General features: G+C 49.5%; 1 protein-coding gene across 1 annotated transcript; it reads left to right on the forward strand.

Moving 5' to 3' along the window:
• Positions 1-13565: 13565 nt before the first annotated feature.
• Positions 13566-14499, forward strand: LOC137837454 (chlorophyll a-b binding protein, chloroplastic). The gene has a single exon (XM_068646439.2). It carries the CDS (start codon positions 13639-13641, stop codon positions 14431-14433), a length of 795 nt encoding a protein of 264 aa, XP_068502540.1. The 5' UTR covers positions 13566-13638; the 3' UTR covers positions 14434-14499.
• The last annotated feature ends 278 nt before the right edge of the window (positions 14500-14777 follow it).

The following is a 14777-nucleotide window of genomic DNA, read 5'->3' on the forward strand; positions in this document are numbered from 1 at the left end:
CACACATGCAATCTGAAAACGCCTTGTACTTCAAAAACTTCTCTTTTATTGGGTGGCCTCGTTAAAAACCCTCCTTAGGGAAAAAAGAGTGCCCCCTTCAAACTGTTTCATCAGAGACATTGTATTATGACTTTGTGTTTGTCTTTACTTACAAAGCTCTTAACTATAATACAACTTCAGGTGTGTGGCGTTCCAGGTGCGAGGAATCGCCCCTCCTTCGAGCGTCTCTAAGCGGTAGGCGCCGTTCCCGAGCACCTCGGTTATTCTGAACGGTCCAGTCCACTTGGGTGACAGTTTATTCTCCATCTCGTACTGGTGGGCCTTCCTCATCACCAAGTCGCCTTCTCTAAACTGCCTTGGCATCACCTTCGAGTTGTATCTTCGTTCAATCCTTCTCTTCACGGCTTCAGCCTTCAACCTCGCCTCTTCCCTGACCTCATCCAGTAGATCCAGGTTCAGCCTTCTCTCTTCATTCGAGTCTTCCTCTACGAAGTTCTGGAATCTCGGCGAGCTCTCCTGGATCTCCACTGGAATCATGGCATCACACCCATAGACCAAGCTGAACGGGGTCTCATGGGTTCCTGACTGCTCGGTGGTGTGGTACGCCCAAACTATACGGGGCACCTCCTCAGCCCAACTTCCCTTGGCTTTCTCAAGCCTTCTCTTCAAACCTCTCAACAACACCCGATTAGCTGACTCCACCTGGCCATTTGTCTGAGGGTGCTCGACGGATGCAAACACTTGTTGAATTCCCACCCCTTCGCAAAGCTTCTTCAACAGGTGGCTTGCAAACTGCGTCCCATTATCCGACACCAGGCGTTTAGGCACTCCAAACCGGCACACGATGTTCTTCCACACGAAACCTTCGATCTTGTGTGCGGTGATTTGGGCCACTGGTTCTGCTTCGATCCACTTGGTGAAATACTCAATCGCCACCACCAAGTACTTCATCTGCCTGATCGCCAGCGGGAAAGGTCCCAGGATGTCGATTCCCCAAGTATGAAACGGCCAAGGGCTATAGATCGACTTCAGCTCCTCGGGAGGTGCCTTGTGCCAATCGGCGTGCTGTTGGCATTGTTTGCAACACTGGGCATACTTCTTGCAATCTTCTCTCATCGATGGCCAGTAGTAGCCTGCACGGAGAGTCCTCGCGGCCAGAGCTCGACCCCCAACGTGGCTTCCGCATATACCCTCGTGGAGCTCTGCCATGATTCTCGTGCACTTCTCGCCGTGTACGCATTCCAGGAGTGGGTGAGTGAACCCAAACCTGTACAGATCGCCATCAATCAAAGTGTACTTGCTGGAATTTTTCTTTACCTTCCTAGCTTCTGTCGGATCCAGTGGGAGGAGGCCATCTGCCAGGCACCGCTTGTACTGTGTTATCCAAGTGTCTGGCTCATGGGTGGCGCAGACCTGCATCACATTCACCTTCTCTCCTCGACATGCTCTAATTCTCGGCGATCTCAGAGTTTCTTGCGTCAAGGACTTATGGCTTCTCGCTGCTTTCTTCGTCGACTTGCTTATCTGAAGGACCAGGTGATCTGCTACAAATGCCCTTGGCGTCTTCAGAGTTTCTTGAATCACCGTCCTCTGCCTACCCCCCTTGCCTGAGCTGGCGAGCTTAGCAAGCAAGTCAGCTCGGGCATTCTGCTCTCTGGGCACATGTACTACTTCAAAGGAGGCAAAAGAACTCTTCAATTCCTGCACATACGCCAAGTAAGCCGCCATTTGTGGATCTTTAGCCTGGAACTCGCCTGTTACTTGCCTCGTGACCAGCAGCGAGTCACTCTTAGCCATCAGCACCCTAGCTCCCATCTCCTTGGCCAGCAAAATTCTGGCGATCAGCGCCTCATACTCTGCTTGATTGTTACTGGCTTTGAAGGCAAATCTCAACGATTGTTCGATCAGCACGCCGTTGGGTCCCTCCAATATGACTCCAGCACCGCTGCCCTGCTGGTTCGACGATCCATCCACTGAAAGTACCCAACGGAAATCGTCCCCTTCAACCCGCGTCGCCTCTGATGACAGCTCGACCACGAAATCTGCAAAGATTTGCCCCTTGATCGGGCCTCGGGGCTCATATTTAATATCGAACTCTGACAACTCTACTGCCCACTTCACCATTCTTCCCGCAACGTCAGGTTTCTTCAAGACCTTCTGGATGGGCAGGTCAGTCATCACCAGTATTGTGAAGCTATGGAAGTAGTGGCGCAACCTCCTTGCCGAAAATACCACGGCCAGTGCAGCCTTCTCCAGGGCCTGATATCTCGTTTTTGGGCCCTGCAACACCTTGCTCACAAAATAAATAGGCTTCTGAGCCTGATCTTGATCCTGGGCGAGCACCGCACTCACCGCCCTCTCAGTTACAGCAAAATACAACCTGAGAGGGATTCCCACCAGCGGTTTGCTCAGAACCGGCGGGCTCGCCAGATACTTCTTCAGTTTGACGAAAGCTTCCTCGCACTCTTTCGTCCAAACGAACTTATTATTGCGCCGCAGACACTGAAAATAGGGATGCCCCTTTTCTCCGCTAGCTGACACGAAGCGAGATAGGGCTGCCATCCGACCTGTTAGCTGCTGGACTTCTTTTACCGTAGCTGGACTCCTCATCGCCAAGATGGCGGCACACTTGTCTGGGTTGGCTTCTATTCCTCTTTCAGTCAAGAGGAAACCCAGAAACTTTCCAGCCTCCACGCTGAAAATACATTTCTCCGGATTGAGCTTTAACTTGAACTTGGCGATCGTCGTGAACAATTCTTCCAAGTCGGTAACGTGCTTGCTTTTTTCCGGCGAGGTCACGACCATGTCATCGACGTAAGCTTGCACGTTCCTTCCCAGCATTGGTGCAAGTACTCGATCTATCAGCCTCTGGTACGTGGCCCCCGCGTTCTTCAGCCCAAACGGCATCACCTTATAGCAGTAGCACGATCTCTCCGTCATGAAGGCTGTCATCTCTTCATCCATGGGATGCATCTTGATCTGATTGTATCCCGAGAAAGCATCCAGGAAACTCAGCAACTTGCACCCTGCAGCACTATCGACCAGGGCATCAATGCTTGGTAAAGGATACGAATCCTTTGGGCAAGCTTTGTTCAGGTCGGTGAAATCGACGCACATGCGCCATTTCCCGTTACTCTTCTTTACCAGCACGACATTTGCCAGCCATTCAGGGTACAGGACTTCCCTGATGTGGCCTGCAGCGAGGAGTTTCTGTGTTTCGTCCCTGATCGCCTGCCTCCTCTCCTCGTTGAACTTTCTTCTCCTTTGTCGCACTGGTTTCACCGAGTTGTCCATCGCCAGATGATGGCACAAGAAGTCGGGATCAATCCCGGGCATGTCCGAAGCGGACCATGCAAACGCGTCCAGATGCCGCTCAATCACCTTGGCGATCTGGTCCTGGAGCTCGACCTCCAGAGATCTTCCCAGCTTGAAGATCTTTCCTCCGATCTCCTTTTCGAGCCACTGCTCGACAGGTTTTGGCCTGGATTCTCTGGCGATCACCGCCTTGGCGATTCCCTGCTCCCTCGCTTCCTCAGGGCGATTCCGCTCCTCTTCCTCCTCCAGACCAGCATTCTTCTCCCCCAGCTCAGCGTCCACCATCTCCACATCTCTTCCGGCGGCCTCCTCTGTTACCGTCGATCTGGGCTTCACACCGGGAGGTGGGGTGGTTGTGACATAACTCACCGACCTCTTGTTTTTCAGGCTATTCTCATAGCACTTTTTCGCTTCTTTCTGGTCGGACTTGATCGTGATCACCACCCCCTCCATAGACGGCAACTTTACCTTCATGTGCCGGGTCGACGGGATTGCGCCTATCCTGTTAAGCGTGGGCCTTCCTAACAGGATGTTGTATGCTGAAGGAGCGTTCACAATGAGGTACTTGATTTTCTCCGTCCTCGACCCAGCCTCATCTGTAAACGTGGTTCTCAGCTCAATGTACCCCCTGACCTCCACCTGGTCACCAACGAACCCATATAGGCACCCTCCATAGGGCCTTAGCTGGTCAAGGGGCAACTCCAGTTGCGTGAAAGTCGGCCAGAACATCACGTCTGCCGAGCTCCCTTGGTCCACCAGAACTCTGTGGACCTTCCTTCCCGCCGTAACCAACGAAATGACTATGGGGTCGTTGTCATGAGGCACAACGTCCCGAAGATCCTGCTTGGTGAACGTAATGTCCACTTCCGGCGAGTGATCTTCAAACATATCCACTGTCATCACCGATCGCGCGTACTTCTTCCTCTGCGATGCGGTGCATCCACCACCCGAGAAACCCCCTGCAATGGTGTGGATCTCCCCGTGGATAGGCATCTCGTGTTGCTGGGCTTCTCCACCTGCTGGCTGGGAACTCGACGCTCCCCCCGTCCTCCTGTCCAGCAGATAGTCATTTAGGAACCCGCTCTTAACCAGATCGTCGAGCTGATATCCCAAAGACAAACACGAGTCCAAAGTGTGGCCAAAGCCTTGGTGAAACTCACACCAGGCATCTGGCTTTGACCCCAGCACCTTGTCGCCCACCTTCTCAGGCGCTTTCAACCTAGCAGATATGTTAGGAATGGCGATCAGATCCGCTAGTCCCATGACAAACTTGTGCTTAGGCGGGCGATTGTATTCCCGGCGTGCTGGTTGCTGGCGTGCTTGGCTTCTTCCCTTGTTTCTCCTATCGTAAGGATGGCGAGTCCTCTGGTCCTTCCTGGCCACCGCCGCTGTTTCCAGCACCCTCTGCGGCTGGATCCTGGTCTGGGCGCGTGGCCTGGCGGGAGCCACGCTGCCTCTCTTCTCGACGACTTCACTCTCGTCGGCGATGTGAGCCACCGCAAGTCGCCTGACTTCAGCAAACGTCGCGGGGTGAGCCCTGATTAAGGCCTCGCAGAATGGTCCTGGCTGCACGCCCTTCTTGAAGGCATAAACCAGCATTTCTTCATCCTTGGCCGACGATCTGACCATCTGCACTCCAAAGCGATTCAGGTAATCTCTGAGGGACTCTCCCTGGTACTGCCTTATATCAAACAGATCATAAGACACCCTGGGCGGTGCCTTATTCACGATGTACTGCTCAACAAAGATCTTCGAGAACTGTTGAAAATTGGTTATGTGGCCGTTAGGCAGGCTCACAAACCACTCCATCGTCGTTCCCTGGAGCGTACTCACGAACATCTTGCAGTAGACGGCGTCTGACCCTCCCGACAGCATCATCTGCGTATGGAACGTGGTTAGATGAGCCTCTGGATCCTCCACGCCGGTAAAGACAGCCTTAACCGGAACCACACTCGTGGGAATAGGCGTGTCAGTAATCGCCTGAACAAAAGGCACTGGGAAAACACGAGGTGGCGTCGACGGCGCCACCTCTTCAGCAGAAGAACGCCCTTGCTGCTCCTGAAGAGCTTGACGCAGCTCCTCAGTCACCTTGCTGAGCTCCTCGTTCCTGGCGCGAGAGGCGACCAGGTCCTCATGCATTCTCGCCTGCTCTACGCGTGAGGCTTCCACAGTTGCCTGCAACGAACGCATCATCTCTGCCATCTGCGCCATGGTCATGGCGGCGGCGCCTTCGTCAGCAACGGGCGCAACCGGACTTGAACGATTGCTTCTCATTTTTCTCATGAACTCAGCGATTCTCAGAAAGCAGCGAACGACACTTCAACCACGATCGAATCAGCGATCAATCGGAGAAAACAGTGCGAAACTGCGCAAGAAAACTCAAGAACACCGTAAGCCTTCAAAGAAAACCACAACTTCACCAAAAACCGCCGCTTCCCTGCGGACAACCAAACGAGCGAAAGAACTCGAACTTCCACCAAACAGATTACGTGTAAACAGCAGGAAACCTCATTCCACCGATCGAAAAGCCAAACGAACGGTATAAAACGCGAATTCACCGAACGAAACTTAAGCAAACAGCGAGCGATGGTTGCACCAGCACGCAACCACGCAGAAAACTTCGAAAACCTCCAAGAACTCACGCTGTGGATGGGAGCAAGTTTTACACCGCCCCACGGTGGGCGCCTGATGATCCTGCCTGTTGACCAGAACGCTGGAAACTGCCTCGTCAAAGGATCGACGTGTGCACCGCTTCGAACCTCCGTTCCTCTTCGTGATCCACCTCAAGAACCTGCAAAGAAACAGAGCGGCGCCGCTGCGGCCGATCGCACTCCAACGCCCAAGTCAGTGACAGTATCACCAAATACTAAGAGAACAAGAACCGTGCAAATCCTCTCTCACAGTAAGCTCTATAACTCGCAAGCGTAAAGAGTATAGTCTGAACGTGCGTACCTCAGAAAGTTGGTTGAAAACTCTTATATACCTGGTTGTTTTCTCTCTCCTGGCAGTTACAGACCTGGACACGTGGCTCGCATCCAGTCGTACACGTGCCATCATCTGGAGCCTCCTTGACTTGGCGCTGCTTCTACTCTCATTTTGGCTAAGTTACTTATGCATGGTACTGCCCAGTGCATAGCTAACTTGGGAGTGCGATCTCTACTGGAACTGGCGAGTTAGGGGCCTTCATACACCTTCCCTGTGGTCTCGCCGGCCGCCTTCATAATCTGCTTCTCTTTCATCTTTGGCGATGCGCTTGCTCTGGCGATCTCCAATGATCAGGTCGCCTGAATCTACACCTGGCGACTTCATCTTTAACCTGGTGATCGCCGATTCTGGTAAGCTGGAGATCGGAATACGTCAACTTAACAACTGGCGGCTATACGAGCCCCCCGACTTCCTTCCCTTTTGCCAACCTGGCGCTTTGCCAACACGCCTATACTGTAGCAGGATGCCACGTCATCACTCCCGACCATCAGGGCGGTACAGCACTCGTCGCCGCTTACGCACGTCAAGATAGGGTGCGTAAACCCATGCCTGAACAATATCCCATCCACTAAGGTGTACCTGGTGGCGTTCCTCTTAGTCTTCTTGCCCTCCTCTGGCTCTGCTGGAAGGATCCCATCTGCCAGGTATCGCCTGTAAGGGGTCATCCAAGTGTCACCTTCCTCCAAAGCACATACTTGTATACTCCTTTCTTCACCTGGCGAGGCTACGTAAGTACTGATGCAAGGTGCCCTCACCGTCTCTTGACTCAACGAGCGATGACTCCTGGGTTTCCCTCTTGTTGTACTAACGTGAAGGACGTCTACCCTGTTGTCTGCAACGAACTTTCGTGGCGTCTTGAGGGTCTCCTGTATTATGGTCCTCTACTTTCCCCCCTTGCATGAGCTGGCCAGCTTGGCAAGCAGGTCAGCTCTGGCATTTTGTTCCCTGGGGACGTGCACCAGCTCAAACGCAGCGAAGGCTCTTTTCAATACCTCGACGTACTTCAGATACGTAGCCATCTGTGGGTCCTTCGCTTGGTATCCCCCTGTTACTTGTCCTGTTACTAGTTGTGAGTCACTCTTTGCCAAGAGGCTCTGAGCACCCATTTCTTTGGCCAAAAGCATCCCGACAATCAACGCCTCGTACTTCGCCTGGTTGTTGCTTGCCTTGAAGGCGAAGCGCAAAGCCTGTTCGATTAACACCCCATTAGATCCTTCCAGGATTATTCCAGCGCCGCTCCCTTGCTGGTTGGAAGATCCATCCACTGAGAGCATCCACTGTGCCCTTGCTTCCACCTCTTGAGGATCTCCTCCTGGTGAAAGTTCTGCTACGAAGTCAGCATAGACCTGGCCTTTGATGGATCCCGGGGGCTCGTACTAGATGTCAAATTCTGACAATTCCACTGCCCAGCGTACCATCCTCCCGGCCACGTCTGCCTTCTGGAGTACCTTCTAGATGGGAAGGTCCGCCATTACCACCACCGTGAAACTGTGGAAATAGTTGCGAAGCCTTCGTGCTGAGAATACTACTGCCAGTGCTGCCTTCTCTAGTGACTGGTATCTTGACTATGGGCCTTGCAATGCCTTGCTTACGAAGTATATTGGTCTCTGTACTTGGTCTTGTTCTTGGACCAGTACAGAGCTAATAGCCCATTCTGTTACTGCAAAATATAGGTGGAGGGGAACGCCTACTTGTGGCTTGCAAAGCACGGGCGGCGTCGCCAGGTACTCCTTCAGTTTGAGGAACGCTGCTTCGCACTCGTCCGTCCACGCAAAACGACTATTCCTATTGAGGCATTAGAAATAGTGGTGCCCCTTTTCCTCACCAGCTGATACGAATCTTGACAATGCTGCCATTCGCCCCGTTAGTTGTTGAACCTCCTTCACTGAAGTTGGGCTCCTCATGGCGATGATGGCTGCACACTTGTCAGGATTCGCTTCTATTCCTCTTTCCGTGAGCATGAAGCCCAGAAACTTTCCTGCCTCTTCACCGAAGATGCACTTCTCTGAGTTCAACTTTAGGTGATACTTCGATATGGTAGCGAACAACTCTTCCAGATCAGCTGCGTGTCGGCCCCTCTCGTCCGAGGTCACCACCATGTCGTCGACGTAGGCCTTCACATTCCTTCCTAGCATCGGTGCAAGGATTTTGTCCATCAATCTCTGGTAGGTGGCGCCTGCATTTTTCAAACCAAATGGAATTAACTTATAACAGTAGCTACATGTATCTGTCATAAACGCCGTTTTGCTTTCGTCCCTGAGATGCATTTTGATCTGATTGTAACCTGAGAATGCATCCAAGAAACTCAGCATCTTGCATCCCGGGGCACTGTCTACTAAGGTGTCAATGTTGGGAAGTGGGTATGAATCCTTTGGGCATGCCTTGTTCAGATCTGTGAAGTCCACGCACATCCTCCACTTCCCATTTGCCTTCTTGACTATGACTACGTTGGCCAGCCACTTCGGGTATTGTATCTCCCTGATGTGCCCAGCGTTTAGCAGCTTCTGAGTCTCTTCCTTTATGACGAGGCATCGCTCCTCATTGAACTTCCTTCTTCTCTGCCGCACGGGGCGGGCCTTTGTGTCCATGGTAAATCGATGGGATAAGAAGTCCGGGTCGATACCTGGCATGTCTGCCGCGGTCCATGCAAATGCGTCTAAGTGCCACGAGATCACCGCCATTACCTTCCCTCGTTCTTCCTGGCTCAAGTGGCGTCCTAATTTGAACGCCTTGCCTCCTATCTGACTTTCCACCGCGTTGTCCTCTTGCTGGGGTGATCACGTTGCACGCCTGCCAAGCGAGACTCGTTTATGGGGTCCTCTTCCATGGGCGTTGCCTCCTCTGACTCTCCTTCCATAGGCAAGGCGCCGCAACATCTTTCCTTTGCGCATACGTCATCCACAGGCATTGCCTCTGTAGGTAAAGCGTCGTCGGGCGTGGACTCTGCGGGCATCGCCTCTTCTATGGGTCCCAGCTCTGTCGCCGGGCCTGAAACGAGAGGTCGTTCAATTACCATTACCACGCCTTTCTTTGTTTTCAAACTATTCTCATAGCACTTTCGGGCTTCTTCCTGGTCTGACTTGATGACTATCACTTTGCCGCTAAGGTCTGGCAACTTCATTTTCATGTGGCGAGTGGAAGGTACTGCCCTCAAAATGTTATAGGATGAGTTGGCGTTAACCACCAGGTACCGGATGCTTTTGGTACGTGACGCCGTTACATCAGTGAACGTCGTTCTCAGTTCCAAGTACCCACGTACCTCCACTGGGTTATCTGCAAACCCGTACAAGCATCCGGTGTAGGGTCTCAAGAGGTCGGGCACAACTGTAGCTTGTTGAAGGTTGTCCAGAACATGACATCTGCGGAACTGCCCTGGTCAACGAGAACCCTATGTACCTTTCTTCCTGCTGTAACTACTAAGATGACCACGGGGTCATTGTCGTGCGGGACGACATCCTGTAGGTCTGCCCTTGTGAATACAAGGTCTGATTCCCAAGGGTCGTCTGGACATTCTTCTGCTACTGAATTTACTGACCTCACATACTTTTTTTGTTGAGAGGCAGTGGGCCCTCCACCAGAAAATCCACCAGAAATGGTGTGAACCTCTCCATGGACTGGCATCTCGTGTGCCTGGCCCTCCTCTTGTACTGCCGTGGCTGCCGTTGTAGGGGATCCTACGAGGTAATCCTTCAGGAAGCCACTCTTCACAAGTTCATCCAACTGGTAGCCAGCGCCAAACAGTTGTTAATATGATGTCCAAATGCTTCGTGGAATTCGCACCACGACTCCTTGTGGGGCCCCAGAATTTTGTCGGACTTCGCTGGTGGCCTCAACCTGTCTGCTATATTGGGCACAACGATGAGGTCTTTGAGCTCCACCACAAAGTTGTGCCTCAGCGGTCTACTTCCCTCTCTCCTTCCTTCAGCTCGGGCCCTTGCCGGGGCCCTCCTCGCCTCGTAGGTGCGCTTTCTGTCTGGGTTCCTTCTCTCTGTGGCAGCTTCGTGGACCCTAGCGGGTTGTGTGCGTATCTCCGCCCTTGGTCGAGCAGGTGCAGCAGGTATGAACTTCTCGTATGCCTCGCCCTCTGAGGAAATGTGCTCCAACGCTCGTCGCCTCACTTCAGCAAAGGTCTTGGGAAGCTTGCAGTTAAGCGACTTACCAAAAGACCCGGGTCGCACCCCCTTCCTGAATGCGTATACAATCATGGGTTCATCAGTGGTACCCACCTTCACCACTTGTGCTCCGAAGCGGCTTATGTATTCCTTCAGGGTCTCCCCTTGGAATTGTTTCACGTCGAAAAGGTCGTACGAAACTGGGGCTGGGGCTCTGCTGGTTAAATACTGTTCTCTGAACAGCCGCGAGAGCTGGACGAAAGACGTGATGTGGCCCTCTGGAAGGCTGATGAACCAATCCATAGCCATTCCCGTCAACGTGCTCATGAAAAGCTTGCACCTTGCGGCGTCAGAATCGCCTACCAACAACATCTACGTGTGGAATGCTGTGAGGTGTGCCTCAGGATCCTCCATCCCTGTGAAGGTCACCTTGGGCCCTGTAAACGTACTGGGTATCGCCGTCTCCAGGATTGCCTGCGAGAATGGTGTTGTGAACTCCCTAGGTGGGGATGCGGCCTATGGTTCATCTCCGCCGCGCCACCCACGGCGCAACTCCTCGTTGGTACGGTGGAGTTCATCGTTTCTTGCTTGAGAGGCTGCTAGATCTGCTCGCATGCGATCCTGTTCTACCTTCGAGGCCGCCATTTCGTCCTGCAGCCCTTGCATCATGCCCATAAGTTGTTGCATGGTCATTTCTTCACTCCTAGCGCGTGCTGGTCTCGTGGTCATGGTTTTCTGGAAATTTTCTTAACTTGTCTAAATATTAAGAATTGGAACTGAGAATCTTGTGTGGTGGGACTGATGTTTTAGATCGGCCCCACGGTGGGCAACAAATGTTCCGGCCGGTTGACCGGGATCGTCTTTGCGCGTGGCTTGTCCTTACGAGCTAGGGCACCTTCGTTTGCTCCGTCAAAGACACCTAAAAAGAGAAGTGAACAAAGGGGCGCCCTCGCGGCCGTTTGCACTCCGACGATCAAGTCAGCTAGCAAGAAACATCAAAGGGGACACACCCTTGAGAGGTGGTCGAAAAAACTGTACTGAATGACTGAAACTGTGTGGCTAGAATTGTGTCGCCCTAATTGCCTTGTCCTCACCGTGAGTGCGCCGCGAAGACAACTAGGGTTTGCTCTGTGTATCTGTGTGTATTAGGTTAAAAAATTGATCCCTTTCAAATGCTCCCAAGGTCCCTTTTTATACCCTTCTCATCTTTTCCAACGCATCAAAGCGCATTGAAAGCGTATAAAAAACATTCCTTGGAACATTCGAATCTTAACTGAATTAACGCGTACCTTGGCAAACTTTCACTGAAACCTTTACTGAGCACGTGTGCCTTGCCACGTGCCCTTCTGACTTGACCGTTTATTCTGTGCAGAGGGTCCCGCAGCGCCGCAACCCAACTTAGGGTTATTCCCTCGTGTGAGCCCTCTTTCCTGCGAAGTGCTTTTGGCACGTGGGTTGACTTTCTGGGCGTCAACTCATGCGCCCCAATCATTAGCTGCTTGCCCTGGGGGTTGGTCCACCTTTCCCTCGTACCATGCATGTGGTTCTCCCCTGGTTATGGCCCTCTCATGGGCCGTATCTGTTCCAGGGTCTCCCAGTGGTGGCAGGGGTACTTCACGAGTCAGGATATCCCCTTCTGGTGGTAGACTTATGGCCTTGAAGCCACCTTTCTCTTCTCCTTATTGTTGTTCTGTATGGTCGAGGCTCGAGGCCTATCGGGCGATGTCTTTGCTCGACGATGTTTCTCCTTAGGCGAGGCCCCTCTTGGGCGACGCCTCTCTTTGGCGACGCCTTTAATGGGCGATGCCTCAACGAGGCAATGACTCGAGCGGTCATCCTGTTGACTTCTCTTCCTCGGGTCCCTTGAGGGATCCCACCATGCGTTGACCTGACCTTCGGTGTTAATTTGAAACTAAATCATTTTTTACATTCTTGCAATTTTTACATTCAACTTTATCTTATTGCAATTTTTAAAATTTTATGTTAATTTGGTGTTTCCAATAATAATAACATTATTATTTATTTTTCAATAACAACATTAATAGTTTTTATTTATTATTTTCTTCATTCTCACAAAAAAATTGAATTTGAAACTAAATCATTTTAATTTATTATTTCTTTTGTAAAAACTCATTTATTTCTTTAAAATATATATATATATATATATATATATATATATATTTTAAGCCTCCAATGTAAAATCACTTAAAAAAAAGACAAATTCTAGGAAGACTTTAATGCTGAAAAAAAAAATATCAGAATTCAACTTTCTAAATACACAGAAAGTTTATATTAACGATGTTTCAGGAAATTTATATTACTTTTTTACTAAGATAAAAAAAATCGATAATACTATGCTGATAATAATAAAATTAATTGATTTAAAAATATTATTAAATAATTCATCCAAGATTATTATTCTTGTAAAATAACACAAAATTATGTAAAAATAATATAATACATATATAGTTTTAAAATAAATTAAAATGATATTCTTATTTTAGTTTCTAATATTATAAAATTATGATATTATATTTATATTTATTAAAATTAGTTTGATCACTTGAATCATTAAATATGTGATAGACGCACACTGAAGAATGTTAACTTTGGTGTAGATGTTACACCAGTGGCAGATGCAGCACTGTAGCAAATCAGAGGCCTATCTCTCACAAACTACTTTTCTCAAATTATATAATATAAACATTAATCAGTGTAGTTATTCATTGGTTTGGTTTGAAGAAATTGGTTGTTTTATTTAGTTGAGAGAGACAAAAATGACCATATTCTCATTTTGTATATGTTTCTTAAAAAAATGGAAATACTGTAATTTAATTTGATGCCAACCAAAGAGGATGAAACAAAAGATTTAGCAAAAGCTTGTCCCACTATGCTCATCTATTTATGAATTTACGTATCCGGAAATCACAAATGGCAATGTCTTATTTGGTGTAAGAAGCATTTATTGATATGTTTGTAGATATCTGATCCCTCTTTGTCAGGAAGCAAACCACAATCCAAAAGTATAAAGGAAGTACGAAAACAAACATGTGGACATAAAGGATCCTTCAAATCCAAACCAATAGAAAATGAGGTATAGATCTCGTAAAGATAAAAACCCATTGATGTTGAAGTTATATAATAGGAATACATGCATTAACAAAACTCATTCATTCACTTACAAACCTTTTAATTCTTTTATTTATTCTGCAATACAAACACCACAATGGCTGCTTCCACAATGGCTCTCTCTTCACCGTCACTGGCAGGCCAAGCCATCAAGCTTTCCCCTGCCACCCCCGACATCTCTGGTGGAAGGATTTCCATGAGGAAGACAGCCTCCAAGTCGGTTTCTTCTGGAAGCCCATGGTACGGCCCAGATCGCGTCAAGTACTTGGGCCCATTCTCCGGTGAGGCCCCTTCCTACCTCACTGGCCAATTCCCAGGTGACTACGGCTGGGACACTGCTGGCCTTTCTGCTGACCCAGAGACTTTTGCCAAAAACCGTGAACTGGAAGTCATCCACTCCAGATGGGCTATGTTGGGAGCTTTGGGTTGTGTGTTCCCAGAACTCTTGGCCCGCAACGGTGTGAAGTTCGGAGAGGCCGTGTGGTTCAAGGCTGGGTCTCAGATATTCAGTGAGGGTGGGCTTGACTACTTGGGCAACCCAAGCTTAGTCCATGCACAGAGCATCCTTGCCATCTGGGCCACACAGGTTATCTTGATGGGTGCAGTGGAGGGTTATCGCATTGCTGGTGGGCCTTTGGGTGAGGTGACTGACCCAATCTACCCGGGTGGGAGCTTCGACCCATTGGGTCTTGCTGATGACCCAGAGGCTTTTGCTGAGTTGAAGGTTAAAGAGTTGAAGAATGGGAGATTGGCCATGTTCTCCATGTTTGGTTTCTTCGTTCAGGCCATTGTCACTGGAAAGGGACCTTTGGAGAACCTTGCAGATCACCTTGCTGACCCAGTCAACAACAATGCCTGGGCCTACGCCACCAACTTCGTCCCTGGAAAGTGATCATAACTGTAATGACACAATGAGACACACCAACATTGAATATATATCAACAATGTGAATTATATATTTTTATGTTAAAAACATTAATGGAAGGAATGTTGCACTATCATCATAGAACATGTCTTAAATTTCCTATACCGATTAAATATAAGTTTAAAGGACACTGGATAGATAAAAGATTCCAAAGATTTTACAATTTTTTTTCTAATGTTGAGTTAGATTTAAAGTTTATTTTCTAATATAGTATAAAAACTTATTGTAATCAAGTTTATTAGAGAACTATATTTGAAACATCTTTTATGTGTAGGATGTTCTGCAAATACTAACTGTACATATTCTCAATT

Source organism: Phaseolus vulgaris, chromosome 4, assembly GCF_051622355.1.
Source record: "Phaseolus vulgaris cultivar YP4 chromosome 4, ASM5162235v1, whole genome shotgun sequence".
NCBI classification, from domain to species: domain Eukaryota; kingdom Viridiplantae; phylum Streptophyta; class Magnoliopsida; order Fabales; family Fabaceae; genus Phaseolus; species Phaseolus vulgaris.